Genomic DNA, 27,848 nt, shown 5'->3' on the forward strand with positions numbered 1-27,848 from the left:
AACATCTGACCCTTCTCTGACCACAGTTCTCATCATCCTGGAGGAGCACACAGGACGTTGGCACTGAGTTCTCTTCCAGATGAACACCCCAAGTTGCCCATGAACATCACAGCAGGTGTCAGTGGAGAAAGTTGGGATAGCTCCTGGTACTGCACAAGGATGGAGATGCCTCATCCCAGTGAGGCTGTTCTCCAGAATGAGACACCCAGGTGCCATCGCTTCCTCTGCAGGGCTCTGGCTCTCTGGGGAACAACCTCACCAATGGCATTTGCCTTCCCTACACTGGGAAAGACCATCTGAGACTGACACAGCTCCAGGGTGCAAACAGGAATGGACTGTAGGTTCCCTGGGCTGGGAATCATTTAAACAACTGTTGTCAGCATAAAAACAGATGTGGTTTTTCACTTAGAAGAAGGGGAGCAGGAAGATATCTACTCATCTAATTAATTAATCCAACTATTATGAGAAATATCAACATTTCATAACTTTAGATGAGACAATTCACTTTAAAAAAGATTTACCAATGAAGCCCAGCTTTGCTGAGGTGAAAGCTGTAAAAGTCAACTTTCGGGTACCCAGGGACAGGCTGGGATATGAAATTTCCCACCTCTATTTCAGGGAAGAAAGCACCATTATTCAGCAAGTTTTGAACTTCTCAAAATGCAGTATAATTTCCAGGGACCACATGGGAGTTCTCAGTGCCACAATAAAATTAATTCAGGTAAATAAAGCAGAACAGCCAACCCCAGAGCATGATACCATTGGAGACAGCCCAGGCTTAAGAAGCACAAAACAAATTTCCCTGGGTTTAAATATTTTTGAGGTTACTGTTTTAGAGGTAAAATATTTATGATAAAGAAGGAAGATAAATTGCCCCCAGCTTATTTCACTGCTGGAATTGCCAGTTGAGAGCAAAAACAGTGCCCTTAGGAAGAAGGTAACAAGAAAAAAAGAGTTCCTGAGCACCACACTGCATCATCTCCTTTTGGAGGGGAATACACAGGGAAAGCTGAGCATGAGACAAACACAAACTGGTCCTCCACTTGCAGATGCTTCACTGGTGTAAACATGCATCCAGCCAACCCAAGGACCAGCTCCAACTTGCTCACCCCCACGTTGAAGCATCCTGCTGACTCCAGGCCTCAGTAATCAATGCCCAGCACTTGCCTGCTCCGTATTTATTTCTATAAAACACACACAACTTGTTGCTCGTATTCAAGAATAAACTGTTCAGGGAGCACATCTGCACACACTGTATTCTCAGGGAAGCAATTTCTGCTGGTTTGGTTGGCTGAACTTCAATGTCACCAGCACGAGAAATTTCCCTGTTCCCCCATTCTCAGACAAACCTGAAGAAATCCAGCTTTCACCAGCGGAGGAGAAAAATCGAGGCTGCTCCACGCAGTGACAATCCATGGCAGCAGGAGCCAGGACACCAGCCAGCAGGCTGGGAAGTAAACAGCCCGCTGCCAGCATCGCCACTTCCCTGGAAATCACATATTCTACAGAAACCTCGAAACTAATGGAGAAAAGCCCTGGTGCAGGAGTGAACCTGCCAGAGGAGGAAGCCTCTGGGCACACACCATGGACCGGGATGAGTGCGGGACCCGCTGTTCAAAAGGGCAAAAATCCTCCGAAACCAAGGCAGCAACAGAGACAACGAAATCGTTTAAAGTGAAAACCTGCTAAGGAAAAAAGGCGCTGGCGGCAGAGCAGCGCTCCAGGGCAGCACCGCCAGGCAGGCTCTATTCACTGAGAGGACTGAAATCGAACAGCAAAACAGCATTGCAAGAGCATGAAGTAATCCCACCCCTGCAGCTCGTGTTTTCCTACCCAATTAGCTACTCCAAGTGTAAGATGGAAAAGGGAAAGGAAAAAAAAATTTAAACGCGCTGCAAAGCCAGGAGATGTTTTGCAACTCCCGGGCTCCTGCAGCAGAGCCCTGCGCTCCCGACAGCCGCGGGCGAGGCGGGGGGACCACGAGGAAGGGAGGAGAGGAGGGGAAAAGGGAGGAGAAGAGGGAAGAAGGGAGAAGCCGCTCACTTGCTCCGCCGTCCCTCGGGCCCGTCCCGCGGCGCAGCCGGAGCGCCCGCCCGGGACGCGGCCCCGCTGCCGCCGTACGGAGGGCACCGGGCTCCGGCCGGAGCCCGGGGAGGAAGCGGCGATGGGGGCGGCCCCGGAGCCCAGCCCGGCCCAGCCCGCCCCGCCCCGGGATGGAGCTGCCCGGGCCGGCCCCGCGGAGCCGGTTCGTGTCCCGGGGCTTCCGCCCCGCGGGGACAGCGGCACTTACCGTGGCTCAGCCGGGACGGGAACTCGCTGCTCCGATGCAGTTCGTTCCCGAGTTTAACCAAACCGGTTTGAAATCACTGATTAGAGCGCTGGGAAAGAGCACAGGGAGCAGCAGAGCCCCCCGAGGCTGCTGGAGCGCAGGGGAAGCGCTCGGAGCTGCTCCGAACCGCGCTGGGCACGGGCACAGGGCAGCCCCTCCGCACCCCGCCCGCGCCTCCCGCTGGAAATCGTCCTGGGGCTTTTCTTAGCTCTTAAGTGGCTCTAACCTCAGACTCTGGAGACATCTGCTACAGCAGGATGCCTGGAGAAGTGAAATGCCGTCCCAGGCTGGATGTTAATTTTAAACCGTGCAAACTCCCAGTGCTCGTGAACAGCGGCAGGATGCCGTGGGCTCCAGGCAGGACACACGCACTGCCCCGCGAACTCACGGGTCAAAGCAGGGAGCCACACCCGCACTTTTGGGGATTCCTGCTACCCGAAGAGAAACCGGAGGATCAAGGAGTCACAGTGCTTTGCCATCACCACCAACTCCTCTTTGAGAGTGGCTACTCCTCCCCGTGCTGCCTCCCTCCCTGCCGATCATTTCATTTCCCCTCCACTGCTTGTCCTGCTTTCCACTGGGGATGCAGCTGGAGCCGGTAACGCTCCCCAGCTGGAGCCTGCAGCCCCTGCACCCCTCTGCCAGCTGCCTGCGGGCACCTGCAGCTCCAGCCCACCTGCAGCCCCAACCCAGCCTGGCACACCACCAAATGCACTGGGGCCAGGGAGTGCAGACAGCTCTGATGGGTTTAGGAAAGTGCTTTTGTGCACCCCTGTGTGCTGGGGTGCCAGTGTAATGGGGATGGCACACATCCCTGTGTGCCAGTGTCGTGGGGATCGGCTCCATCACCTGCCCCAATGTCAGACCCCTGCCACCACCACTTCCCTGCAGCTCCATGCTGCAGTGCAGAACAGCAGCGAGCTGCAGGTTGCTCTCTTGTTTCTGCTGTGTTGCCCCAGACCTGTGCACAGAGATGCAGATGGAAGCAGAGACAGGGCCTCTGTGCAGAGTCATCAGCCAGCCCAAAAATTGGTTTTGTCCATTCACTGGGGCTAGATAGGGTCTTCTCAGTGATGTCCAGCTGCGTGGGCAGTGCAGGGTGGGCTGGAAACCATGGGAGGTTATGGACATAATGTCCCCCTGGTGTTAACTCCAGAACACACTATATATACCTCTGTTAAATTCAGGCAAGGAACTGCCTGTATTTCCATGTTCTTTCCATTGGTATTTTGTGCACATCCACCTGCCAAGCTGCAGAGCCACAGAGAATTTAATTTCAGTTAAAAAATTCTAAGAACATTCACACTGTGGTGATTCGTATCAGCAGCCTCTGTGCCAGCTCAAGGTTTATGTGACTGCCTCTCATTAGCACCATTTGGAGGTTAAGGCTTCTGGGATTTAACAGTGGAGATAAATGTGCTGATGAGCAGCCCAAGGAGCATCTGTGAAACCCTGTGTTAGCATTAAGCTTGTTACTGGGAATACCTGGGCCTCATCAGTCTGTCTCTGAAAACAGCATCACTCTCTTTCTTCACGTTTGCCAAAACATAAGCACAGAGAGTAAAACACATGAGTTAATCAGGGGGAAATATTCTGTGGGATGAAGAAAGTGACACCACAGTGAAATGGTCTGCTAAGAATGGCAAATGCATTTTCTTTGTGTGATTAGACAGAAAAAAAAATCTTATGAAAGGCCCGTGTCTGGCAGAGGACCTGTGGCATACACTGAGCTCCCAAGCTAAAATGCTTGAGGCATGCTCTGGTTTAGGAAGGAAAAATGCTTTCCTTCTTAGTCAAGAGCACCTTGATGCAAAGCATCAGCACCAAGAGAGAGCTGGTGGGGTGGAAGTGGCTCCTTGCAGGGGCTCAGGCTGAGCCTCCACAGTGCACAGAGTGCAGGTGCTGACCCACACAGCAATTAATGGTCACAGGGGTAAAGAGGAGGGGGCCGAGAGGCTTTTCTGGGAGCATTTCACAGCCCTAGGGACATCTCTGCTCCCCTAGAGCAAAGTGCAGGTGCTGCTCCTCTGCAGGGACTCTGCCCCAGGCACTCCTAATGCTGCATGGCCATGGGGAGGAGGATGCCATGAGGGGAATGGTACTGGGCATCCCCGGCTGCTCAGTGTGGAGGTCCAGAATGTGGATTTCCTGAAGGCCAAGCAATGCAGGTCTCAAGACAAGTGAAAGGAAACAAGGAATTCCAATGGGCTTTTCAGCTTCATTGATTTTAGATTACATCAAATATTCCTACTCAATGAATATTCCTATTTAATAGGAGCACAGAGATGCTTTGAGGGCTGGTGACCTCAGCTACAAAGCCAGGCTGAGATCTGGGCTGTTCAGCCTGGAGAAGAGAAGGTTCCAGGAGACCTTAAAGCCCCTTTCATTGCCTAAGGGGGCTCCAAGGGAGCTAGACAGGGACTTTGGACAAGGCCCTGGAGTGCCAGGACAAGGCAGAATGATAGAGGACAGGATTAGATGGGATATTGGAAAAGAATTTTTACTTTTGAGGGTGGGCAGACCCTGGCACAGGGTGCCCAGAGCAGCTGTGGCTGCCCCTGGATCCCTGGAAGTGTCCAAGGCCAGGCTGGATGGGACTTGGAGCAGCCTGGGACAGTGGGAGGTGTCCCTGCTATGGCAGGGGTGGGATGGGATGAACTTTCAGGTCTCTTCCAACCCAAACCATTCCATGATCCTGTGATTCACCACTCTGCCTTCGCAGGGAGTAAAGGCTGCTGCAAAGGGCTGACATGGTGTCATGGGCATCCTTCTCCCTGCAGTCTGTGACTGCCACTATCCCCAGCCTGACCAGTCATGGCTGGCTGCCCTTCCCTTCTCCTGTGCAAGCTGAACCCCACCATGTCTGCAGGGTGGCTGTGGGGGATGTGAGACCCAGCCAGTGAGGGCTCACGTGGCTGGCTGACCACAAATCAGGGCTCATTGGGATGTAGGTGCTGGGGGTCAGCCAACCCCCCTCAGAGCAGCCAACTGGTCTGCAGCTGGGATTCTTCCATTATGTGAGGCTGCTGCCTCAGATAACTCCAAGAGACTGGGGACCCTCATTGGGGTAACCCAGCTCATTCTGAGTTACTCTTCTAAACCTTAAGAAGTCTGAAGTCATTCGAGTAGAACCAATTCCACTGGACATCATGAATCTGTATTTGAATCCTGATGCAGCTTAATTGGCTTAATTTATTGAATTGGTTTAATAAAACCAGTTAATCTGGTTTAACTGGTATATAAAATAAATCTTGTTTGAATATATTATGTGTCTCAATTTTACAAGCCTCCGCAACACTCCCTCATCACACTATTTCTATTTTAGATTGATTTCCATAGTTGGACAAAGTGGCTCTTAACCTCCCTCAGGCAGCTCTAAATCTGCCATGGAACAATGGGTTACCAGAAAAATGAACTATAATTAACCCTGAACATCTCTCACTTTCCAGTCCTCTATAAGCTTATGAAGAACAACGATTCCACGATGGCAGGGCAGCCTCATGGACAAGTCTCCTGGAGTGAGTTGCTGTTCCAGGGTCAAGACACCAGCTGTGCTTTAAAGTGCCAATGTCTGTGTGGTGAGTGAGGCTGACAACACCAACACCAACACTGGCACTGCACCCCTGAGGCCAAACCCTTACCTGGCAGTGCAGCTCCAAGGAACGTGGTGCAGGTGCACTCCTGTTTATCTACCCTGCTTCAAACATGGTATTGGTTACCCTGGCCTGGGGTTGCAGATGAGACATTGACAAATCCCCCTGTTTAACACACCTGCTTCGCTTCTGGGACAGTTGCTGGGCCTTATCTTCTGCTCATCAGTGACTGCACCTTTCCTACAGTTTATAGGAAGGGCTTCTTCCTATAAACTATGTTTATGTTACTATAAAGCATAAACCATGTTTATGTTGTCTATGGTTTGAGACCCAGCTACAAAACCTTGTCTAACTCCTCTCTTAATTCACAGGCTTCCAGTTCAGACCCAGCTAATGAGCAGGATTTATAATGAAGGCAGCTGCTAATGAGCTGACACAAGATGCAGCACTGGATCATACTTGCTTTGAGAAGCACTGATCAAAGCCCTGTGCTTTCTGGTTGGAGAGCATAATTAACTACAATTTCCAAAAAGTCAAGTTTGGGTTGATTAAAAATGCCATCTGACAGTTCAAGAGTGTTGTGGTGTCTCATGATCTGCTGTGCAGATACAGCATAAGCTCAGCATGGTGTCCCTCCCCCTCCCAGGCAGGAGAAGGGCTTTTGTTCCTTTCCCAGCAGGCTCAATCCCTTGAGTATGCAGGCTGATGGATCTGCCCCAGGAGGGCTCTCAGGGCTATGGGACCATCCCTCTGTGAGCAGCTCAAGGTTCTCCTGCTGCCCCTTTTGCAGAGAGGTCTGCACATCTGGTGCATCTCCACATCTGGTGGGGATGGAGGGGTCTGATGCCATCAGCAGCAAAATGGAGAGCCTGCTCCAAGAAAGCAGACAGTTCTTATAGTGGCTTGGGAGATTCTGCCTCAGAGGAAGAGAAATGAAAGAAATGAGAGCTGCTGAATCCTTTTCAATCCTCAATACAACCAGGTCAAAGCAGTTCTTTGACCATGAACTCTTGAGTTTCTTGCCAGGACACAGACTGCCTGGTTATGTCCAAGCCATTAACTCCTGGGGTTTACTCCTACCCCCAGCAACACACAGGGGCTTAATTCCCACTTTCTAGACTCCCATTTCACCTCCCATTTCCTGTTTAACTCTTCAGCCATCTGAGGTCTAGAATACACTAACAGAGACGTTTAACCAAACAGTCCCCAACCACAGCCCGTGCAACAAAATTCTGAGCACAGCACTGACACCTCCCATGCCTGTCAGGGAGAGGGAGCTGCTGGAGAAAATCACAGGCACCTGAAAACACCACTCTGTGCATCTGCTCTGCTTTGGGAAAAGAGACATGGCCTTGGTCAGTCCCCTCCTGCCTTCAGCTCCCACTAAAGCTTATTTTACCTGACACGAGCAAATTCTTCATTCCCAGTTTCTAGTACATCTCTTCTCCCACTCTGCCCACACCCTGCTCCAGCTTGCAGGAGAGCAGAGCCTTTGGCCAAGTGATTTCATTGTCAGGGGAACATGTCCCCTACAAACCACATCGCCACAGTCATGGAGGCTATGGCCACTCAGCCCTTCCAGTGAGGGAACTACAGAACAACTTTGTCAGCTCAAATTAGAGATAAAAACTGAAAACAAAAGTGGTAAAACACCTTCCTGGTACCTGATCTAGTGAGTGGCATCCCTGCCCATGGCAGGGCAGGGCTGGAACAAGATGAAATTTAAGGTCCCTTCCAGACTAAATCATCCTGTGATTGCACAATAAAGTACAGGAGGATGTTTTGGGGGCATCAGGGTCTCTGAGACCTTCTCAGCCACCCCATCAGCAGCTCTGCACTGATTCTTGCACTCCCCTCACCTTACAGGAGCTGGACCAGACCTTTCCTCATTCAGGCCCAAAGTTGGGTTCAGCCCTAATCAACATAAAAACCCAATTCACAGGGAACTCACCTTGTATTTTTTCAGATGGGTGTGATGCAGATCCCGTGGTGCCTTCTGGAATGAGGTATCTGATTTATTATGATGGAAACAAAACCTCTTCAAAGTTGCTGTGGTTTTCCAGAGTGTTAGGCAGGACAAACTGCCTGGGGAAATTAGGAGGTTATGGAAGAGGGTCTCCATGGCTGACCTATCTTAAAAAAAGCTGATTTATAAACGCCATAGGTGCTGATTAGGACACAGCACCTCTGATGGCTCATAATCAGTCTTTGCTTCAAAACACAGAGGAGAATTGAAGCAACTTTTTCTTTTTCCTCTGCAGGCTGATCTGGCTCACTGCTGGGAACCAACAACCACCTCTGCTGATGGCTGAGTTTCTGTTTCTGGGTCAGACAGAAACTCAAGCACTCAGTGGAGATGTTATCAGAGTGTGGAGCTGCTCAAGAGATGGAGAGCTCCTGCTTTGGGCAGATGACATGGTAAGGAAACAATGACCCTTCCTAGAGGACCTAGGTGCCCACCACTAATATTTTTTTCCACAGATGAGGCATTAAAATGCTGATACAAGAAAGGAATTTTTATTTCTATGGCACCAAGAACAGATGGGGATTTTTTCCCTGTAAAAATCTGAGAGCTGGACCTGTCTGATAGCATTGACATTCTCCATAAGGATGAGAAGTGGAAGGTGATTTTAGTACAAACATGACTAGTGAAGGAAAGGATGAGCAGACATGTGAGGTAGAAACTGAGTGTGAGATACAAGCAGAAATCAGAAACCCTCCCAGAGATGACATGCATGTGTTTACATATCAAGATTGCTGTATATGAAAGACTTTTACTCAGTTTTGGCTGAATGCCCTCAGAGAGACACAAAATGGACAGCAGAATTTGTAAGTGAATTTCAAATGCTCTGAGAAACTCCAACTTAGGCCTTAAATCAAGTTCAGGAGTAATGAAAACGAGGTTTCCAGCACATGAAGACCTGCAGTAATTTTTGAATTCTAGAAGAGGAAGATGAAACTGAATAAAGAAAAACAAGCTCAATTCTGAGCTTGATTGCTGCCCACAGGGAGCAGGAAGGAGCTCATCAAATGCTTTTACCTGAGCAATGATGTGATGGCCTGGAGCTGAAAGTCTTGTCTGAGACCAGCAGCAAAGATAATGATGCTAATCTGCATTGATTAATCAGTTTAATATGGCAGTGATGTCTGGAGAAATTTAGATACCTTTCCTCCACCTGATGCAGTCTTCTCCATCATCAGCTTTCACGTATCATTTGACTTAATCAGTTTTGTGCAGAAGATTGAGACACAGGATCAAGTGCTTTAGTAAAATCTAAATATATTACTGCAATCTCTTCTAACATCAGTCACCACACCCCAGACTCAGAGCTGACAATTCCCTTCTCATCTAACTCCTAATTATTAACTAAATAGGAAAAATAATAAAAGACAGGAAGAAGCAATCAATAAAGCCATGGAGAAGCAATCATAAAGCTTATTGTCCTTTCTTTGCCACCAGCAGGGCCCTGTGGACACTGATTGTGGATCTCTCTACATGGATACAGGAGCATCCAGAGCTTTTTCTTTCTCAGTCTTTGCTCCTTTTCAGTTAGCACTGAAGCAGATTTATTTGTACAGCTATTCCCAGCTCAATTCTCTCCTGTGCCTTTGCACCACATGGTTTTCCAAACTTCTGGACTGTTATAAATGATCAAATCAGAAGCCAAATTTATAAGAAAATTTAGCAATGATTTATTAGATGGTCAGCAAAACAGAATTTCAAGGAAAAAAAGCCACCACAGCCAAGGCAGCATCAGCCCTGGGATTGGCACTGGGTGAACCTGGATCTGACCACCAAAATATCAGAGTCTCCCCTTCAGTTCACTTCGACTGCTTCGTGCAGTGAGCTTTTATACAGTTTATTCTGCCTGAGGCAGAAATGACCGAATGTTCCTTTGTGTCTCTTCACATGCAGAACTGGGGCCATACATGTGCAGGGATAGACAAAAGTCTGGTTCCAGGTGTCTGGATGTTGTCAGAGCACTCCGGAGAAGTCAGCATTCACATGTAAAGGGTGGCACTGGTAGTCAATGCAATCTTCGAGGGGCAGATCACCCTTGAGTGGCCCGGACATTGCAGGGAAGTCAGCGATCATGGCCCAGGAAGGTTCCATTCTTACATTAACAGACTTGATATTATCTTAACGTGATCCGGGAACTAATTGAATGAAAATAAGACTCTGCTCCTGGCTGGGGTGGTCAAAAGACATAGCTTGGATTTTACAATATTTTATACATAAATAGCATGAATTATCTCTACCATATACTGCAATCCCTCCCCATTTATTTCACCAATTTAATTCATGCTTACAAATTGCTAAATTTTTCATTTTCTACATCTATCTACCACCATTAGGGGTTCCTCACAAACAGAGTAATCCTTTACACTATTCGGTACTCCCTTTGTGGGATGCCCTGATACCCTACATTATTCATTTTCACATTTGTTTGTTTTTCAAATTTTGCCAGTGCCTCTGCAGCATTGCTGGCATACTTCCTTTCTCCCAGTCTCATGATCTTAGATGTGCTGCCTCCGGAAGCTCCTTCTGAATCCATGGGAACTATTGCAATCTGCATTCCCTGGACCACAGAGTGGACCAGTCTGATAAAACATGGGATCAGACAAGGGAGGAATAGGATTCCAGCTACTGAACAGAGCACAAGAAACATTACTTTGTTCCACCATGCCCCACCAAATAGTTTGTCCCACCATGAAGACTGTAAGATTGAATTCCATTTTTGAACAGGGACATAGGCCACCTTTTTGATTTTGGCCGCCAAACCTCTTATGGTTTCCCCATAATCATCGATCTCAATACAACATTTCTATTCACTGAATTTTCCACACAATCCCCCTTCCCCAGCCAGCAAATAGTCTAGAGCTATTCGATTCTGGTACACAAAGGCCCATACCTGGGTGTGCTGCTGACTCAGTAAACCCAGGGCTTCAGAGGTGTGATTTGAAACAATTTCCACAACTGCCTGCAGCCTGATCAGTCTGTTCCGTAGATAAATCGGAGTCCTATACCCGTAGCTTCCATCCTGGGCCCATGTGGCCGGCCCATAATAATCAATTATTCGTGCCGCTGGCCACTCTTCCTCCCCCCAGCTTTGTTTACCACTTATCACCGGTATTATCTTTTTCAAGCTTCTTCTCTCCCTCCTCAGGGTCTTGTATAAAGGAGCCGCCAACAGATTACTTTTTGTCCTTAGGAGAGTAAAAAAAAACTGGTCGGATCATGCCTAAAGTGCATGATCCCTTCCACATTGGGGGTAACTCACTGTATGCCTTCTTTCCACAGATCCAGTAAATTCCATCAGGGGCTTTCCATTTATTTTCCCTGGGTCTCCCCAGTATTCCCTCATTCCTTCCAAGGATTGGAAAGGGTTGGCTCCTGGATTTTTGACCCAGCACAATCCCATCCTTTTGTCCCACTCACAATTTGTCTCGTTCTTCTGGCTCCAGTACCCCAAAGGAGGGGCTGGGTGCCAGACCTTGCTTTTTGTGTCTGAGTTCACCGTCACGGTAGATGCACAAGGAGTGTATCCCACCATCTCGGTGTACTCCCTTCCTTCCCGACTGACGTAGATTGTACCAATCACCCTTTGGTCCAAAATCCACCCCTCAGGTCTCTGCGCCAATTTTGAGACCCTCAGATTGTCCCGCTTCAAGAGTTGTTCTGGAGCCAAACCTTCCCCTTTCCAAGGCCATTTTTCTGCAGATTTCAGCCCCCCACAAATCCAACAATTCGACAAACCCAATTCTGTTGCGATTTCTTGCATCAAATCAATGAACAGGTTCCTGTCTGGGGAAGGTAATTCCCCATCAGCATATTGTTTTTCTAGTATTTAATACTGTACACCCAATGTTTTCAATCGTTCTTGTTCAACTCTCTGCTTCCTCATTTCTGACTCCCTTCACCTCAGTTCCTGAGTTATCTCTCTCATTCTTCTCTCAGGAATCTCATAATTTTCGTGAAACAAACAACCCTGTCATATTGAAGGCACACCCTGTCATCATTTGCCAGTGCCAGGTCCAGTATGAGTGGGTCCTTGTTCCAGGTAAATTTGTTGTAAAATTTTGTATTCCTCGCCATCCAGTACATTTTCCCATTCATCATGCATATTCCCAGCCTTACATTGTCACAGCACAATGGGTTCACCTGGTGATAAAGATAAAGATAAAGATAGATTCTGTCTTCCCCCCGACCCACATGGTTTGGTTACATTGGTTACAAATGGGGATTGACATCAGTTCCACAATTCGTATTTGATGCTTGTATTCATTTGACTGCCCGTTCCTTAGCCCAGCCTCGGGATTGATACACGAAGTCCCGATCTCCAATTCACATAATTTCACCCGAGTGTCATTCTTCCAACAGTACCTGCCAGTTTCTCTGAGACATTCTCTTGGGGCTTGGTATGCTGAGAGTCCCCTGTCCCCTGCCACTGGGGACCACCTAAGTGCACTTTTCACACTTGTCCGTGGAGCTGTAGCTTCCGCCTTTCCTCGGGACCTCAGTGTGCAGACTCTGCATCCCGCCACGACTAGGCTCAGGCCGATCAGGATTCCCACCAGGCATGCTCCTCTGCCTTTGCCTCTGCCCCTGGGGTGCCACCAGCGGCGAGGAAGACCATCTTCACGGCAGCAGGAGAATTCTTCAGGGAGGACACCTTCGGACCTAGCCGCATACCTCCTCTTAAAGGTGCCCCACCGTGACACTCTGATTGCATCAGAACTGCGCGGGACCCTGATGGATTTCCGGCACTCCACATCCAAAATTTCTGCTTGTGATCTAAGTTTCCCATGCACCCCGTTTTGAAAAATGTGAAACCACTCCTGTGAGTCCAATTCAATGATTCCCAAATTGGTGGCTAAGGTCAGGATACGGTCAGTCAATTCAAGCTCCTCCTCTAAACACTGAGTACACAGTCCCTTTGGCCTCTGTCCCCTTCTACAATGAATAACAAAAACCCCTTGACAATATTCACACTTAAAGTGTACAAAAGGGTAGCATACACAATCTGACAGTATACAACTTATCCGCTCGCTGTCGGTCATTTATGAGGACGTTGGAGTTGGATCTTCAAGTCGCCGGGGGAAGAAGTGACCTTCCACTCGGGCGCTTCCTCCTGCGGTTTGACTTTCTTCACCCTAGACGCGTGCGTCCAGCCTTTCTCTGCTGTCCGAATGGCCATGTCTGTTGTCAGGAGCACAAGAAAAGGACCTTCCCAGTGAGGAGAGAGTGGCACCTCTTTCCACACTTCCACAAAAACTTTGTCACCTGGTTTGATTTTGGAAATAGCGAATCCCAGAGGAGCGCTCTGGGCCACTATTCCCTGTTTCCTGAGTTCCCGCAAATTCCTGTTGATTGCAACCAGTTATGGTTGAATTTGACCATCCTCAAACCTGGGGTGTCCCACTGGCATCTGTCCTGGTTGACTATATGATGCTTTTATCCCCAATCGTCTCATTCTGTTTATGTTGAATAATAAGTTTTGCACCTTTAAGAGTGTTCCAGAGAGTGAAGGGGGGGAAGAGAAGAAGCAGCAGTTCTTTTCAGACACTGCCCTCACTCCTCCACATTCCTGCTCCTGGATTGTGTTGTCTGCAGATAGACAGACAGCAGAACAGAGCTCTTTTTTGCTTTTAGTTAGTTTTAGCTAGCTAAAGCAAAGAAGTTCCCTAGACTTTTGGTTTTTTTCCCTTTTCCTTGGACCTCTTGAAACCTGCTCTGGACTGAACACCCAGGGGAGCACCAGCAGCTGCATCTGTGGCCCACCAGGCCGGGCCTGGCCTGCAACATTTCCAGCACCAGAGAGACTGATCAGAAACTGAGTGAGCTGAGCCGCAACACAGGGAGGGACTTTCTCAGTTTGTCATCTCTTTTGGAGTGGCAAGAAATTTTATCGTTTGATATTGTTTAGGTTTTATTGTTTAATAAACAGTTTTTTCCCACCTTTCTCCGAGGAGGTATTTTCTCCCAGACCAGTTGGGGGGAGGGGCCGATTAGATCTGCTTTCCTACCGGAGCTCCTCTAGGGGATTCTGTCCCAAATTTGCTCTAAACCTAGACAAATACAGCATCCCGTGTCTTTATGGCATCCCATATAACATTTCAAAGGGTGAGAGCCCCATCTCCAAGTGAGGCATGGTTCGGATATTAAGCAGTGCCAAGGGCAGGCACTTCAGCCAGGACATCTTTGTCTCTAAAATTAATTTAGATAACTGTGCCTTCAAGGTCTGATTCATTCTTTCCACCTGTCCTGAACTCTGGGAGTGCCACGGTGTCTGGTACTCCCATCGGATGCCCAGTGCATCAGCCATCTGCTTAATAACCTTCGATGTGAAATGTATCCTTGATCTGAATCAATGCAGTTCACTACCCCATAACGGGGTACAATCTCCTCTAATAATTTTCTGGCCACAGTCTGGGCTGTTGCTCATGAGCTGGGAAAGGCCACCACCCAATGAATCAATTTGTCCACAATTACCAGTACAAATTTGAACCTTCCCACTTTTGGCAACTCCATGAAATCAACTTGGATTCTTTCAAATGGTCGGTACGCAATGGGGCGACTTCCCAGGGCAGCCTGTTTGGCTCTTGATTTGTTTACCCTTTGACAAATCAGGCACCCTTGTACCTCTTGTTTTGCCAATTCATAAATTCCCTTGCATCCGAAAAATTTCAAAAATTGTTCCACCAGGGCTTGTGCCCCCCAATGTGTTTTCTGGTGCAATTTCCACAAAATCCTTCTGGTAAAATCTCTGGAAACCAATTCTCTCTCGTCAGGTAATTTCCACTTACCTTACCCCAATTTTCCTCCGATTTTCTCATAACATTCAATCTCTTTTTGGGAGAGCTGAGGAGGATCATCAGGGGTTTCTTCCCGTTCAATCTCTGGGGTACTCACCATCATCAACGCCGCGATTTTGACCTCCTGGTCTGCCAAGTTGTTCCCTCTGGTCCGGAACTGAATTCCTGCCTGATGTCCCTTCGATGAACCACCGCAATTTCCTCTGGCCCCCTTAGAGCTTCTAAAATTTGCTGGATTAACTCCCCGTGCATCAGTCCCTTTCCTCTCATGTTGATCAGTCCCCTTACCTCCCAAATTTTCCCAAATGTGTGAACCACCCCAAAGGCATACCTTGAATCTGTGAAAATCGTTCCTTTTTTCCCTTTCAGTCCCTTCAATGCTCTCAGAACTGCGTTCAGTTCGCATGCTTGTGCAGACCAGCTCGCATTCAGAGGACCTGCCTCAATCACCTTTCCTGTTCTCCCATCCACGACTGCATATCCCAATTTCCTTTCCCCCTCAATCACTCTGCTCGACCCATCCATAAACCACTTTCTCCCTCATCCAATTCTTCCTCTTCCAAATCCTCTCTGATTTTGGTCTGTAACTCAACCACCTCCATGCAGTCATGAACCAACTCCTCTGCAGCTTCCCAAACAGAAACTGCGCAGGGTTCTGCGCAGTCATAGTTCTCAGTTCCAAGTCCTGTGAGTGAATCAAAATGGCTTCATACTTCAGCAACTTTGCATCAGTGAGCCATTTGTCTGTTTTCTGCTGTAATATGCCCCGCACGTTGTGCGGTGCAAATACCACCAGAGGTGCCCCGAAGGTTACCTTCTTTGCCTCCTCCACTAGCAAAGCCACTGCCATAATTGCCTGCAAGCACGTGGGCCAACCCCTGCTGACCGGGTCCAAAAGCCGGGACAAGTAACCCACCGGTTTCCTGACCCTCCCCAGTCCTGCGTCAGCACCCTGTGTGCTGTGTGATTGCTAGCATCCACAAACAACTGAAAGGGTTTTCTCATGTCAGGGAGGCTCAGCACTGGTGCTGCTGTGAGTGCCTCCTTGACTCCCTTAAATTCCTCTTCATCCTCCTATGTCCATTTGATCTGGTCCGTGGTGAGTTTTTCATATAGAAATTTCACTGTAACCTTCAATCTACTGCCAGCAATATCCCAACAACCCCAAAAGCTGCCTGACCTCCCTTTTTGTCTGCGGAGGTGGCAAGGCAATAATCCCTGCCACCCTCTCCAGGTCCAATTTCTTTTTGCCCTTGGTTAACCAATGTCCCAAGTAACTGACCTTGGGCTCTGTGAACTGCAACTTTGACTTTGAAACCTTCAACCCCCTTTCTCCCAAGAAGTTCAAAAGCTCAGTTGTGCTTGTCCTTACTGCTTCCTCCCTTTGACCAGTGACCAACAAATCATCTACATACTGTAGAAGCTTTGTCCCTTCGATTGGTACAAAATGGCTTAAAACCTGTTCAAGTGCCTGTCCAAATAAGTTTGGAGAGTCCACAAAGCCCTGAGGCAACGAAGTCCACCTGAGTTGCTGATTTCTGTTCGTCTCCGGGTTTTCCCACTGAAACGCGAAATAATCGAAATAATCGTGGCTGTCCTCAGTGAGAGGGGCAGGTCCAGAAAGTGTCTTTTTAGTCAATTACACTGTATCAAGTGTCCTCAGGAGAAACACTCTTCAACAATGTGTAAGGATTTGAAACGGGAACAAAGTCTTAGGTCTCTGATTCACAGCCTGCAAGTCCCGCACCAGCCTAAAGCTGCCGTTTGATTTTCTCACTGCCAAAATTGGGGTGTCGTGTCTTGACATCCACGGCTCCAGTGTCCCTTTCTTTATTAATTCATTGATCACTGGTTTCAAACCCCTCCTCCCTTCCATGGAGAGGGGATATTGTTTGACCCGTATTGGGTCTTCTGGTCTTTCAATTTCAACCTGAATTGGTTCTATGTCCAGCCTCCCAGCTTCCCCCTGAACATACCACACCTCGGATCTATCTTTTCCCTGTCTGGAACAGTGAGGCTATAAAGTCTCACCTTGAGCTGGGATCTTTCCACCGCTAACCCAATTCCCAGAGCAACCATCATGTCCCGCCTCAGTAAATTGAAGTCCGTGCCTTTGGCCAACAATATATTTCCGTTGTGTTTTCTGTTTCCCGTGTCTATTTCTACATTTTTTATGATTGAAACCTCAAAAGGTTCCCCTTTTGCCCCAGTTACCATCATGGAGTCCTTGCTCAGAGAGCACCCCTTTGGTAACTGTAGCACCGTTGTCCATTCCGCCCCGAATCCACCATAAACCACATTTCTTCCCTGTGGGGTCCCACCCTTAGTTTTATCAAGGGCTCCCTCGATGTTCCAGACCCCAAACTGAAAAGCCCCTGACACCCCTAATCCTCCTGAAACATTGCCTGGTCCTTGGCTTTGTTGGGACAATTCTGTCGGATATGCCCCTTCTGTTTGCAGTAAAAGCACTCAAAGTCCCGCTTCTGCTCACCCGAGCCCTTCTCCTGGGACAGACTCGGTTTCTTTGCCGGTGCCTTTTTTCACCGTGTCTTTCCCCTGCTCCTGCTTTTGTGCCTCCCTTACTGCCGCCACCAGAACCTTGGCTTGAATCTTCTGTTTTTCCTCATCCCATCTCATGTACACTTTCTGGGCTTCCTGCAGCAGTTCCTGCAACCCCTGCTCTTGCCACCCATCTATTTTCTCCAGCTTTTTCTGAATATCTTCCCAAGACTTCGCCACAAACTGCATTTTCAACAAGACCATTCCCACCGGGGAGTCAGGGTCTGTTCCTGAATACATTCTCAGACCCTTCCAGAGCCTTTCCAACTACTCTGTGGGGGTTTCATCTTTCCCCTGACATTCTCTGAGTACCTTGCTCATGTTCTGCCCCTTCGGTACCACCTCCCGGATACCTTGAATGACCATATTTCCTAAATTTATCATTTTCTGCCTCCCCTCTTCTGTCTGGGCTTCCCAAGACAGCTTCTGGTTTGGCCACCATTCCTCCCTGGCCCCCCCATTTGGGTTCTGTTTTTCCCAATCCTTGATCGCAGCTACCCGGATCATGTCTCTCTCCTTGTTGTTAAACAGTGATCTTAAGATCGCTTGGAGATCCTCATAGGTGTATATGCTGGTTCCCAAAAATTCATCCAACCTCTCCACCACCCCCAAAGGATCATCCATTAATTTTCCCATTTCCTTTCTGAACGCCCTTACATCACTGGTGTCAATCGGGGTGTGCACGTATCCAATCACCCCCGGAGCTCTCGGCACCTCCCATAAGGGATAGATGCCAGGTTTTTCCTCCTCGTCCCCACTTTCCCCCGTGGTCGCCCTCCGTGTTCTCTGCCTCGTTCGGCATGCCGGGGTAGAGATGTCCGTAGAGACGTCCACCTTTCTTTCCTTGATTTTCAGAGACGCCTGCGGGCACGGCTGCTCTGCTGCTGCGTGGCCATGTGGGAAAGCGGAAGCCGCCACCTGCTCCTGTGGCGGCAGCGGTGCGGTCACCTGAGCTTGTGGAGCCCCCGCCTCGGGAGGCATTCCTGATGCTGCTTGTGCCTGCTCAGGATCAGGCTGCTGCGGGGCCACAAGGTAAGGGGGTGGAAGATTTTCCAACGGTTCCCATTCCTTTCCCACTTTTGCCACGCGCTGGATAGCTCATACCAGGTATAGACCCGCACAAGCATGCCTCCACGTGTCGGCGTACTCGATTTCCTCAGGATCCCGTGGGCTGCAACTGGCCACATGGTCATACAAAGACTCACAAGTCCAGGTTTCAAACGTGCCAAATATCGGCCAGACCACATATTTTCTGATCTTCCTCCCTCCCCATTTTTCCATACAAAAATGGATCATTCTTTCCTTGGACTTTCCCACCCTCCACGGGTTTTTGTCCCAGTGTTCCAGCATCCACCCCAGGGAACTATCTATGGGGATTTCTGGTAGAATTCTTCCAGGGACCTGGGAGGGTTTTTCCTGAGCTTTTCTCTGGAGTCTGTTTTTTCCCAACCCCATTTTCTCAAGAAGTGTTACGATTTTTCTTACCTTTCTCGTTTCACCGGGATGTCCGTCGCGGGTCCCGTCTTTCTCTCTGATGTCGGGTTTTCTGGCTCACGAAAAGCTGCCAGCCTGACTTAGTCGAACAGCGAACCGCTCTGCCGACCTTTTGGGCAGATTTTTTTTACCTGTTTCCTCCGGTTTCAGAAGGCAGATGGGTTCCTGGAGTTTTCCAGGTTTGTCTCTCTCCCCTCCTGATCCCAACCGTGAACGGTTTTCCCCCTAGACTCCCCCCCGAGCCCTGGGTCTCGTGTGTGTCCGGCAAAGCCTTCCGCTCCCCCCGCGACCAACCATGTTCCTCGCGGAATCGTGGAAATGCGATCTTGGGGTCTGCACTCGCCCCGTGACAACGTCACATCTCACACACATGTCCAATCATGCTCCACCCAACCACACGACACTTATGGTTCTTTTTCCCATGTGGATTTCTTCGTGCACGTTGATTTTTACGAGTGAAAAAACCTTGGGTCTCGAAGATCTCTCTAGATCGTTCCGAGCTTGCCGAGAATTGGGCCCTTTTATCTCCCTTGCCTGTAATTCCGTTTGCGGCTCGCGACTCCAGTTACGGCTCGCGGCTCCGGTTGCGGCTCTTTGTGAATTTGATTGGGTTTTTTGGAATCCAATCCCACTTGGGCCGCTGAAATCAGTGGGGTGCCCCCCGGGTGGAAAAGGGGGTCCCGAACCCCAGTATCAAATCACTTCAGGCTGTCACCAAATTGTTATAAATGATCAAATCGGAAGCCAAATTTATAAGAAAATTTAGCAATGATTTATTAGATGGTCAGCAAAACAGAATTTCAAGGAAAAAAAGCCACCACAGCCAAGGCAGCATCAGCCCTGGGATTGGCACTGGGTGAACCTGGATCTGACCACCAAAATGTCAGAGTCTCCCCTTCAGTTCACTTCGACTGCTTCGTGCAGTGAGCTTTTATACAGTTTATTCTGCCTGAGGCAGAAATGACCGAATGTTCCTTTGTGTCTCTTCACATGCAGAACTGGGGCCATACATGTGCAGGGATAGACAAAAGTCTGGTTCCAGGTGTCTGGATGTTGTCAGAGCACTCCGGAGAAGTCAGAGAAGTTGGCATTCACATGTAAAGGGTGGCACTGGTAGTCAATGCAATCTTCGAGGTGCAGATCACCCTTGAGTGGCCTGGACATTGCAGGGAAGTCAGTGATCATGGCCCAGGAAGGTTCCATTCTTACATTAACAGACTTGATATTATCTTAACGTGATCCGGGAACTAATTGAATGAAAATAAGACTCTGCTCCTGGCTGGGGTGGTCAAAAGACATAGCTTGGATTTTACAATATTTTATACGTAAATAGCATGAATTATCTCTACCATATACTGCATGGACTTTCACTGGTTTTAGTTTTCTGTACCACAGGACCACCTCCACCAGGACCACACATGGTCCCATCAGGGCCTGCTCACACAGCACAGGCATCTGCTCCTTCAGCAGGCAGCTGGTAGCTGGGCAGCAGCCAGCAGGAGCTCCTGCTGCAGGGCCCAGTTTGAGCAGTTGCTGCCAGTGGGCAGAAAGGGGCCATGGGGAGATGCCTGCAGAGCTGGCAGAGGCACTGGGGCAGCATGGTGGTCAGGCTGAACTCATCTGTGCTCTGCTCCATCCCCTGCACAGACACCTCCCAAACAACCCTTATTGTGCTGGCCCAAAATGTCCTGAGATGGAAAATCTAGGCCATGTCAAAGTTAAAGGCTTGGAGTTCTTTTCTTCAGGTAGAAGGCAAACATTTGGGAATAGATGTGAATATGTTTGAGTCTCGCCTTACCTCTCCAAGGTGTGCATGCTCCACGTTTGAACTTTCCCCAAGAAGCAGCCAGCAGTGTTTTAGCTTTTATCCAGGAGTATTATAATGGAAGACAAGAAAATACATTTGTTCTACGCTTTATTGGCAATTCTGAGGGAAATAAAAAGATACCTGTCTTTGGCCCTTGCCCCTCTCCATCCTCCATAAGGCTCAAACTTCCCCAGAGCTCAGATCTTCGCATTTCATTCCTGGTGATGTTTGTTTTTGTTCTTTTTTCCTGTAAGTTTTGCTAATAGCTTCTTTTTTTTTTTTTTTGTTTAACTCATGCAAACTTCAGTATCCACACCCTCCAGTGTTGATGAGCCCAGCGTTCACCCCCCCTTCCCAGAAGCTGCACTTTCCAGGGAATTAATGGTGCTGTGCAAACAGTCAGAGCATGAAATCTCACAGCCACACTTGGTCCCAGGATTGTTTAAGGCCTTGCATGAAGCCTCAGCAGGAGAAGCCCGGGTCAATGGATGGGACAATTCTTTGTCCCACAGGAACCCCATCTCCAACAGTCTGTCCTGTGAGAAGGCCAGAGACAAAAAAAAGGAAAGATCTCTCAGTTTTCCATTTGGCTGCATTTTCCCAGATTGTAAATCAGGTAGCGAGAAGCCTGGAGGGCAAAATAGGCCCATAAATACCTCAGTGCTATGGGTGACTCTGCAAACTGGGCAAGGTTCTTCCCTTGTCCAAAAGCTCCAAGAGACATGGTTTTCATTTGGTGTGAACTGAGACCTCAGCCTGGGCTCAGGATTTTGAAGATGTGTTAATGTGATGATCCTTAACACATTCAGTCCCCAGGGGCGGTATTAATCCACTGCTTTCCCTGTGGTTTATAACTCCTGGCCTGGCTTTATGGGGACCTGCATGTGTTAAATGCATCATTTTCCACAGAAAGGAGGGAGGAAAGACCCTCTTGTTACTGCAGTCAAAGAACCCCACCGGCAGAGTACGACAGAACACTCCTGCACATGGTGCTCTCAGGGGCTACTGATGAATTGCTGCAGATGTTTTCCAAACAGCCTGGCCAAATCTCCAGATTCACAACCTTCCCTCTGCCCAGGTCTCACTCCACAGCCCAGCTCTCCTTGCTGAAACACCAAACCAGGGTTCCTCACCTCCTTCCCGTACGGGCAGACAGGATCTCCTGAGAGCCAGCCCGGATTTGCACAGCCCGGCCAGGGATCACCTGCACCGCAGCCCGGGGCTTTGGCCGCTACCGTGCGCACGAATTGTTGTGGGACAGCGGCTCCTCCCGTCCCTGCCCTGCCCCAGCAGTGACACCAGAGTCTCTGCAGAAGGCTCATCCCAGCAGCTCCGTGTCCCGGTGAGGGAGCGGCAGCACCGAGCCAGCAGCGCTGGGCCCGAGGGCGGCGGGACAGCGAAACCCAGCGGCGCTCCCGCACTGCGAGCTCCCCGGGCCCCAGCTCCGAGACGGACACGGAGACCACGTTTGGAAGGAATCCCCTTTTCTTTTGGATCTCCTCACCTCAGCTGCAGTCTTTTCCAACTTCAATATGCACTGTAGCACCACCTTGACAGGAATGAGGGACTTGTCTTTGCAAACAAACTGTGGATCTGCTGGTAAATAAAGCTAGATACTGAGAGATAAAAGAAACAATGGGAAGGACTTCACTGATTGATAAATGGAATGAGAGATTTGTCTCTGTGAACAAACTTTAGGTCTGCTGATAAATCAAATTGAATACTGAGAGATGAAAGAAACAATGGGAAGAACCATAAAATCCCTAAGAAATTCCACTGAGCGACAACAATGAAAAGACAATGGTGGGGAGTTATATATTAGAAGGTGGTATTAGTGTTTCAGGTATTGGGCATTTCAGAAAGCCTGTACCTGTCAAGTACCTCAGCCAATGGGGAAAGAAAGAGTGACATGCGGCCAGGAAATTAAAATAAAAAGGAGGCTGCATGCTCCAAAAATTAGAGAGACTCCAGGGGAATGCCCCACAGCCTCTCCCTTTATTCAAATAAAGTTACGAGACTTCTCTGTCTCCTTTTTGGACAAAAATCTCTGGTGTTTTTGGATTAATTTTCCTGACAATCTGTTCCATGGTTTCATACCCAGAAGACTTCCTTTGTCCTCCCTGTTTTGTTTCAAACAGGGCTGATCCAATGTAACATTCAGGAGGAGGGTGAGGATACAGACTGTTTCCCGGTGAAAGTGTCCCTGCTGTCAGCATTTTTCACCTAGCCAGCTGAAGCTGAAGCAACATCAGGTTCTGCCAGGTGAGGTTTAGATTGGATATTAGAAAAAAATTTAATCACTGTAAGGGTAGTCAGGCACTGGCACAGGCTGCCCAGGGCAGTGATAGAGTCACCAGCCCGGAGGTGTTCAAAAAAGATGTAGATGTGGCACCTGGGGATGTGGTTTAGTAGTGGGTTAATGGTTGGACTTGTATGAAAAATCCCACTATGAAAAGCCTGGGTCCATAAGGGAGACAGAGGAATCCTGAAACTTTATTCGAATAAAGGCAGAAAGTCCACCAGGGCACATGCCTGTGGGATTTTCCCTCCTGAGGTTTCAGAGGGCACAGCCTCCTTTTATCACAAACTCCCAGCCAACATGTTGCCCTCTTCCTTCCCCATTGCTGAGGCACTAAGGAAGGCACAGCCTTCCTGAACAGCCTAGCACCTCTCCCCCTTGAACCTGTCATTTTACTCCAAAGTTCAGAAACTCAAGCTCGTGCAGACCCACTTGTCTGTTTCAGGAGTCAGAGCTGTCTGGGCTCTGTAACAAACCTGCTGCAGGCTGCCCTAGAACAGAGACTGGGCAGAGCTAAAGAATAAAGTAGGGATTTATTAGAAGGCCTCAATGGATCCACCTTGGGCAACACAAGAGCCCAGCCAGGGCTGCACCCAAGATGAACCAAAATGGTCACAAAATGCACGGCCGGGCACGGGGTCTCTCACTTTTATGAGTTCTGCTCCATTTGTATATTGGAGTTAATTGTCCAGTTACAGCTTTAGCCCATGAAGTCCCATCCTCCTTGTTTTTCTCTCTCCAGTCCACGTTGTTTGTGCTCTTGGGCCTGAGATTTGGATCATTTGTCCTTGGTCTCCAGCTAGAGAAGGAATTGTTTAGTCTAAGCTACTTGGTAAAGAGAGCATACTATCTTCTAATATGAAGATCAGAAATGCACACTAAAGCAGCACAGAATCTGAAGACTATAAAAGCTAAATCCTGAGGCCTCACTTGAAGCTGGTAGAGACATTAAGAAACATTTCAAAGACATTAACACCCATCCCCTCACCCATGAACTGTGTGTAAAGACATTAGCACGCACCTTTCCTATCACAAGGAACAGTCCTGAGACAGTCCTGCTGCCCTGGTGATGGTTGAATACCTGCCTGCCCAGGAGATGCAGGGAATGAATTCCTGGTTCTGCTTTTCTTGCATGGCCTTTGCTTTCCCTGTTAAACTGTCTTTATCTCAACCCATGACTTTTCTCACTTTTACAATGCTCTCCCTTGTCCCATTGGGAAGGGGGGAGTGAGTAGTGTAGGGCTGAGTTGCTGGCTGGGTTTAAGCCACAACATGTCCGTGTACATAGGGAGGATTTTCCTGTGTCAGTTCAGCAAAGAGCACTGATCCCCACGGGCAGCACACAGGAGGAGCACAGCTCATGGAATAATGTAATATAATGTAATGTAATATAATATAATATAATATAATATAATATAATATAATATAATATAATATAATATAATAATAATATAGAAAGTGTGGGGAGGTGTATTAGTGATTAAGTTTATCTCCTGGCTTAATTTTTTTCTCTTCTTGTTGCTAAGTGATGTCTACTTGAATTTTACCCCAGGGAATCCTACCATGATGGGTTATGGGCACGGCTTTCAAAGAGCTTTAGGCACCCAGCAGGAGATCCCAGTGCCTGGACAGTTATTTTTATTAGCTGACAGGTATTTAAGAGTTGGGCTCTCAGAAAAATAGAAATACAGATGGCAGAATATCACCTGGCACCTTTCAGCCTGACCAGTGAATGAGTGCTGACATTTTAACTTCCATTACATCTCACCTATGTAAGATTCTCAGGGCTTCAGGCCCAAAAATAACTGGTGCCAGAGCTGTGTACCAGCAACAGTCCCTTGTACATCACACAAGTATTTTAACCTGTCTTTTGTAACTAAATTTTTGCACCAGTTGAAATGTTACTTAGCATGGGTGCCAGGTTGAGCCAGCATTTTCCCAGCAAGCAAATGTCATGAAGCAGAAACACAGTTCAGACTCTGTTAGCTCAAAATCCAGGCTCTGGCACAAGTGTCTCCTATGCCAGCTGTGCCTGAACTGGTGCAGGGCCTGTTGCTACATGAACAGAATACAGCTCTTCACTGCATTTACCCACTCCAGCACAAGATGCTCTCAGTGAAGAGCTAAATACACACACCCGGGACCTTTTCCTCAACTGCCTTTGTCAGATGATCCACTGGAAACCCAACCACCCACAAGAGAAGGCAAGAACTGATTTCCCCAGCTGCTGCCCTATTGCAAGACGCCTCAGAAGGCGAGGCAGCAGCAGCCCATCACAGAGGTGTGGAGGGGAGTGAGAGCAGCTGAGCTGAGTCCAGAGTCAGTACGTTTGAGCCCTGAGCATCAGTAGAGGACTGGTTTTATAGCTGTCAGGAAGTTTCTGCTCTCCACCTGCCAATTCTCACCTCACCCCAACGTCTCTGCCAAGGTTTCACCCATGGTTTAACCAGTGCTCAAAGGTGCAGCTGGAAGGGGCGAGGTAAAGCCTTGCCCTCCCTGCCACACTGCCCTTCCTGATTTTGTGATGGCAGCAGCCCTTGCCTCACCTAAAACTTTAAGCCAACATGCAGATATTCATCTGTCCTTCCTCCCAGCAAGGTGCAGCTTAACAGCAAAGTGCCTGCATTAAAGCTTTCCTGTCTGTTGGGGGGAATTCTACTGCCTGCATAAAACCAGAGGCTCAGGAGGAGCACACACTTGATTTATCTCCTGTTCAAAGGGATCTTTGGGTTTTGGGGATCATTTTTACCACTGCCAAACCACAGAGACTTGATGTAAAAGGTAGCCGTGTCAGTAGTGCTGCTCCAGCAGGCTTCATGCCTCAGGTGACTTTCCCGGATTACAGCAGCCTGATCCCTTTTCTGGTTGTTTTTAATACTGTTTTTAATAAATGCCGACAGCATGCAGGTGCCTGAGGAGAGGTGTCACTCTCACGGCCCAGGCTGTGCTCCCCCTGGGACAGCAGGTGATGCTGGAGGCTCCGGGAGCCCAGGGCTCCATCTCCTGGCCAGTCCCAGCCTGCAGGAATCCACCTACCCCGGGCACAGCTTTGGGCACCACAGTATCCGGAGGATCTAAAGTTACTGGAGAGCAAAGGAGAGACTCAAGGATGGTGAAGGGTCTCGAGGAAACTAGAGCTGTGTGAGGAGTGGCTGAGGGCACTCGGTTTGTTCAGCCTGAAGGAGACTGAGGGCAGAGCTCAGCAGGGCCTGCAGCAAGGGCCAGTTCTGATTTCTGCTCTGTGACCAGGGACAGGACATGAGGGAAGGCTGGAGCTGTGCAGGGGAGGTTTAGATTGGATTTTAGGAAAAGCTCCTTCCCCTAAAGGGTGCTGGGCACTGCCCAGGCTCCCCAGGGAATGGGCACAGCCCCGAGGCTGCCAGAGCTCCAGGAGTGTTTTGGACACCGTTCTCAGGCATAGGGTGGGATTGTTGGGATGTCTGTGCAGGGACAGGAGCTGGACTCGTGATCCTTGTGTGTCCCTTCTGATTCAGGATATTTAATTATTATAGAGAAGCAGCTGTCTGAAAATGAGCTCTTCTTGTTCTGCTGCTGTGATTCCCAGGGTCGCACAGCTTTGCACCTGGTGACTTTGTTGATTAAATTATTTTCTGAGTGTCTGATATTCCCATCAGCCCCGCTGAGCCCAGGGATATCTAGCTGGGCTCTACCTTGGCTCATGCCTCAGAAGCATAACTGTTCACAGAGTTCTGACAGTGAACTCACTTCTCTACACGATTCACGGCAGGAAGGGGCCAGCCTGTTTGCCAAATTCAGTTGCAAAGTGATTCTTTGCCAGTGCCAAAAGTGCAAATTACAATTGGAAAAATGTTGAGTTCGCGAATCTGGGAACTCACGATGTGTGATGATTTTTCTGATATTTTGTAACATTTTATAGGGGTTTTAAAGTCTTGTCTCGATGAATCACCTGGAATTCTTAACTTCTCTTTTAAAAAGTCTGTGGTCACGTCGTTGCAGAGAATCACGAGCATCTCAACCTCAAGACTCAGCCATTGAAGGCAAAGAACCACTTCTTTCTTCCTTTCTAACTTTTTGCTAACTTTCATTCTGCTGTGCAAGGGGGAGGACTGGATTCCTGCTCTTTAGCTGCCTGAACAGACAATGCCGAGTGCCAGCTACGGGCTGTTCTGGAGAACTGCACTGCTCCGCAGCGAGAGCTGATCCTGACGGGATCCAGCAGCACTCGGAGCCCGCGGTACCAACCCGGCTGCTCCCACAGCCGCAGAGCAAGGCAGATTCCCCTCTCCATCAAAAAAACCCCACAAATTCTTTTTTATGCTGACGCAAACCACGGGCGGCAGCAGCAGTTTGCCGTGCGCTGGGCCGAAGGTGGCTCTGCCACGGTCCGGGGGAGAGGCGGACGCCCGGCACCGGCCCGGGCCCGCTCCACCTCCAGCCGCGGGATCTGTGTTCTCCACTGCCAAGGCTGAAGGGAACAAATCCCGATGGGGTCCTGACCCCAGGAGAGGTCGAATACCTCGGGCTGTGGAACAGGCCCGCGGCGCCCGAGCCCCCTTAGAGGGGGTAGGAAAGAGAGGGAAGCGCCGAAGGCAGCGGAGGGAAAAGCAGCTTGCCCGGGCCCAGCGGGGCATCCCCGGCCCTGTCCCGCCTGCGCCGGGCAGGCACAGCGGCCACAGGGACCCCTCTGCCCGACACCCTCGGCGCTGCGGGGAGCGGCACCGGAGACGCCCGGAACGCCTCAGCCCCGGGGCCGCTCTCGCCTCAGGCCGGGGGCCGCTCTCGCCTCAGCCCCGGGGCCGCTCCCGCCTCCGCCGCGCTCGGGCCCCGCCCCGGCTGCAGGTCCTGGCCGGGCCGCGGGGAGCGCGGGGCCGGCGGGAGCAGCGGCGGGGCCGCGGCCGGTCCAATGCTGCCTGCGGGCCGCGGCCGGAGGTGAGGGGCAGGGGGCAGGGGGCCAGGGCCGGGCCGGGC

General features: G+C 49.4%; 1 protein-coding gene across 1 annotated transcript in view; it reads left to right on the forward strand.

The window, feature by feature from the left end:
• Positions 1-2,213: 2,213 nt before the first annotated feature.
• Positions 2,214-27,848, forward strand: part of TEDC2 (tubulin epsilon and delta complex 2) — a 34,324-nt gene continuing 8,689 nt past the window's right edge. Inside the window, exons 1-4 of the mRNA XM_066561132.1 lie at positions 2,214-2,355; positions 18,154-18,330; positions 27,018-27,248; positions 27,542-27,809. Of these exons, the coding sequence (XP_066417229.1) occupies positions 2,214-2,355; positions 18,154-18,330; positions 27,018-27,248; positions 27,542-27,809 (818 nt within the window). The remainder of the gene's footprint in view (positions 2,356-18,153; positions 18,331-27,017; positions 27,249-27,541; positions 27,810-27,848) is intronic.

The sequence above is a fragment of the Molothrus aeneus genome, chromosome 16 (assembly GCF_037042795.1).
Source record: "Molothrus aeneus isolate 106 chromosome 16, BPBGC_Maene_1.0, whole genome shotgun sequence".
Taxonomy (NCBI): Eukaryota; Metazoa; Chordata; class Aves; order Passeriformes; family Icteridae; genus Molothrus; species Molothrus aeneus.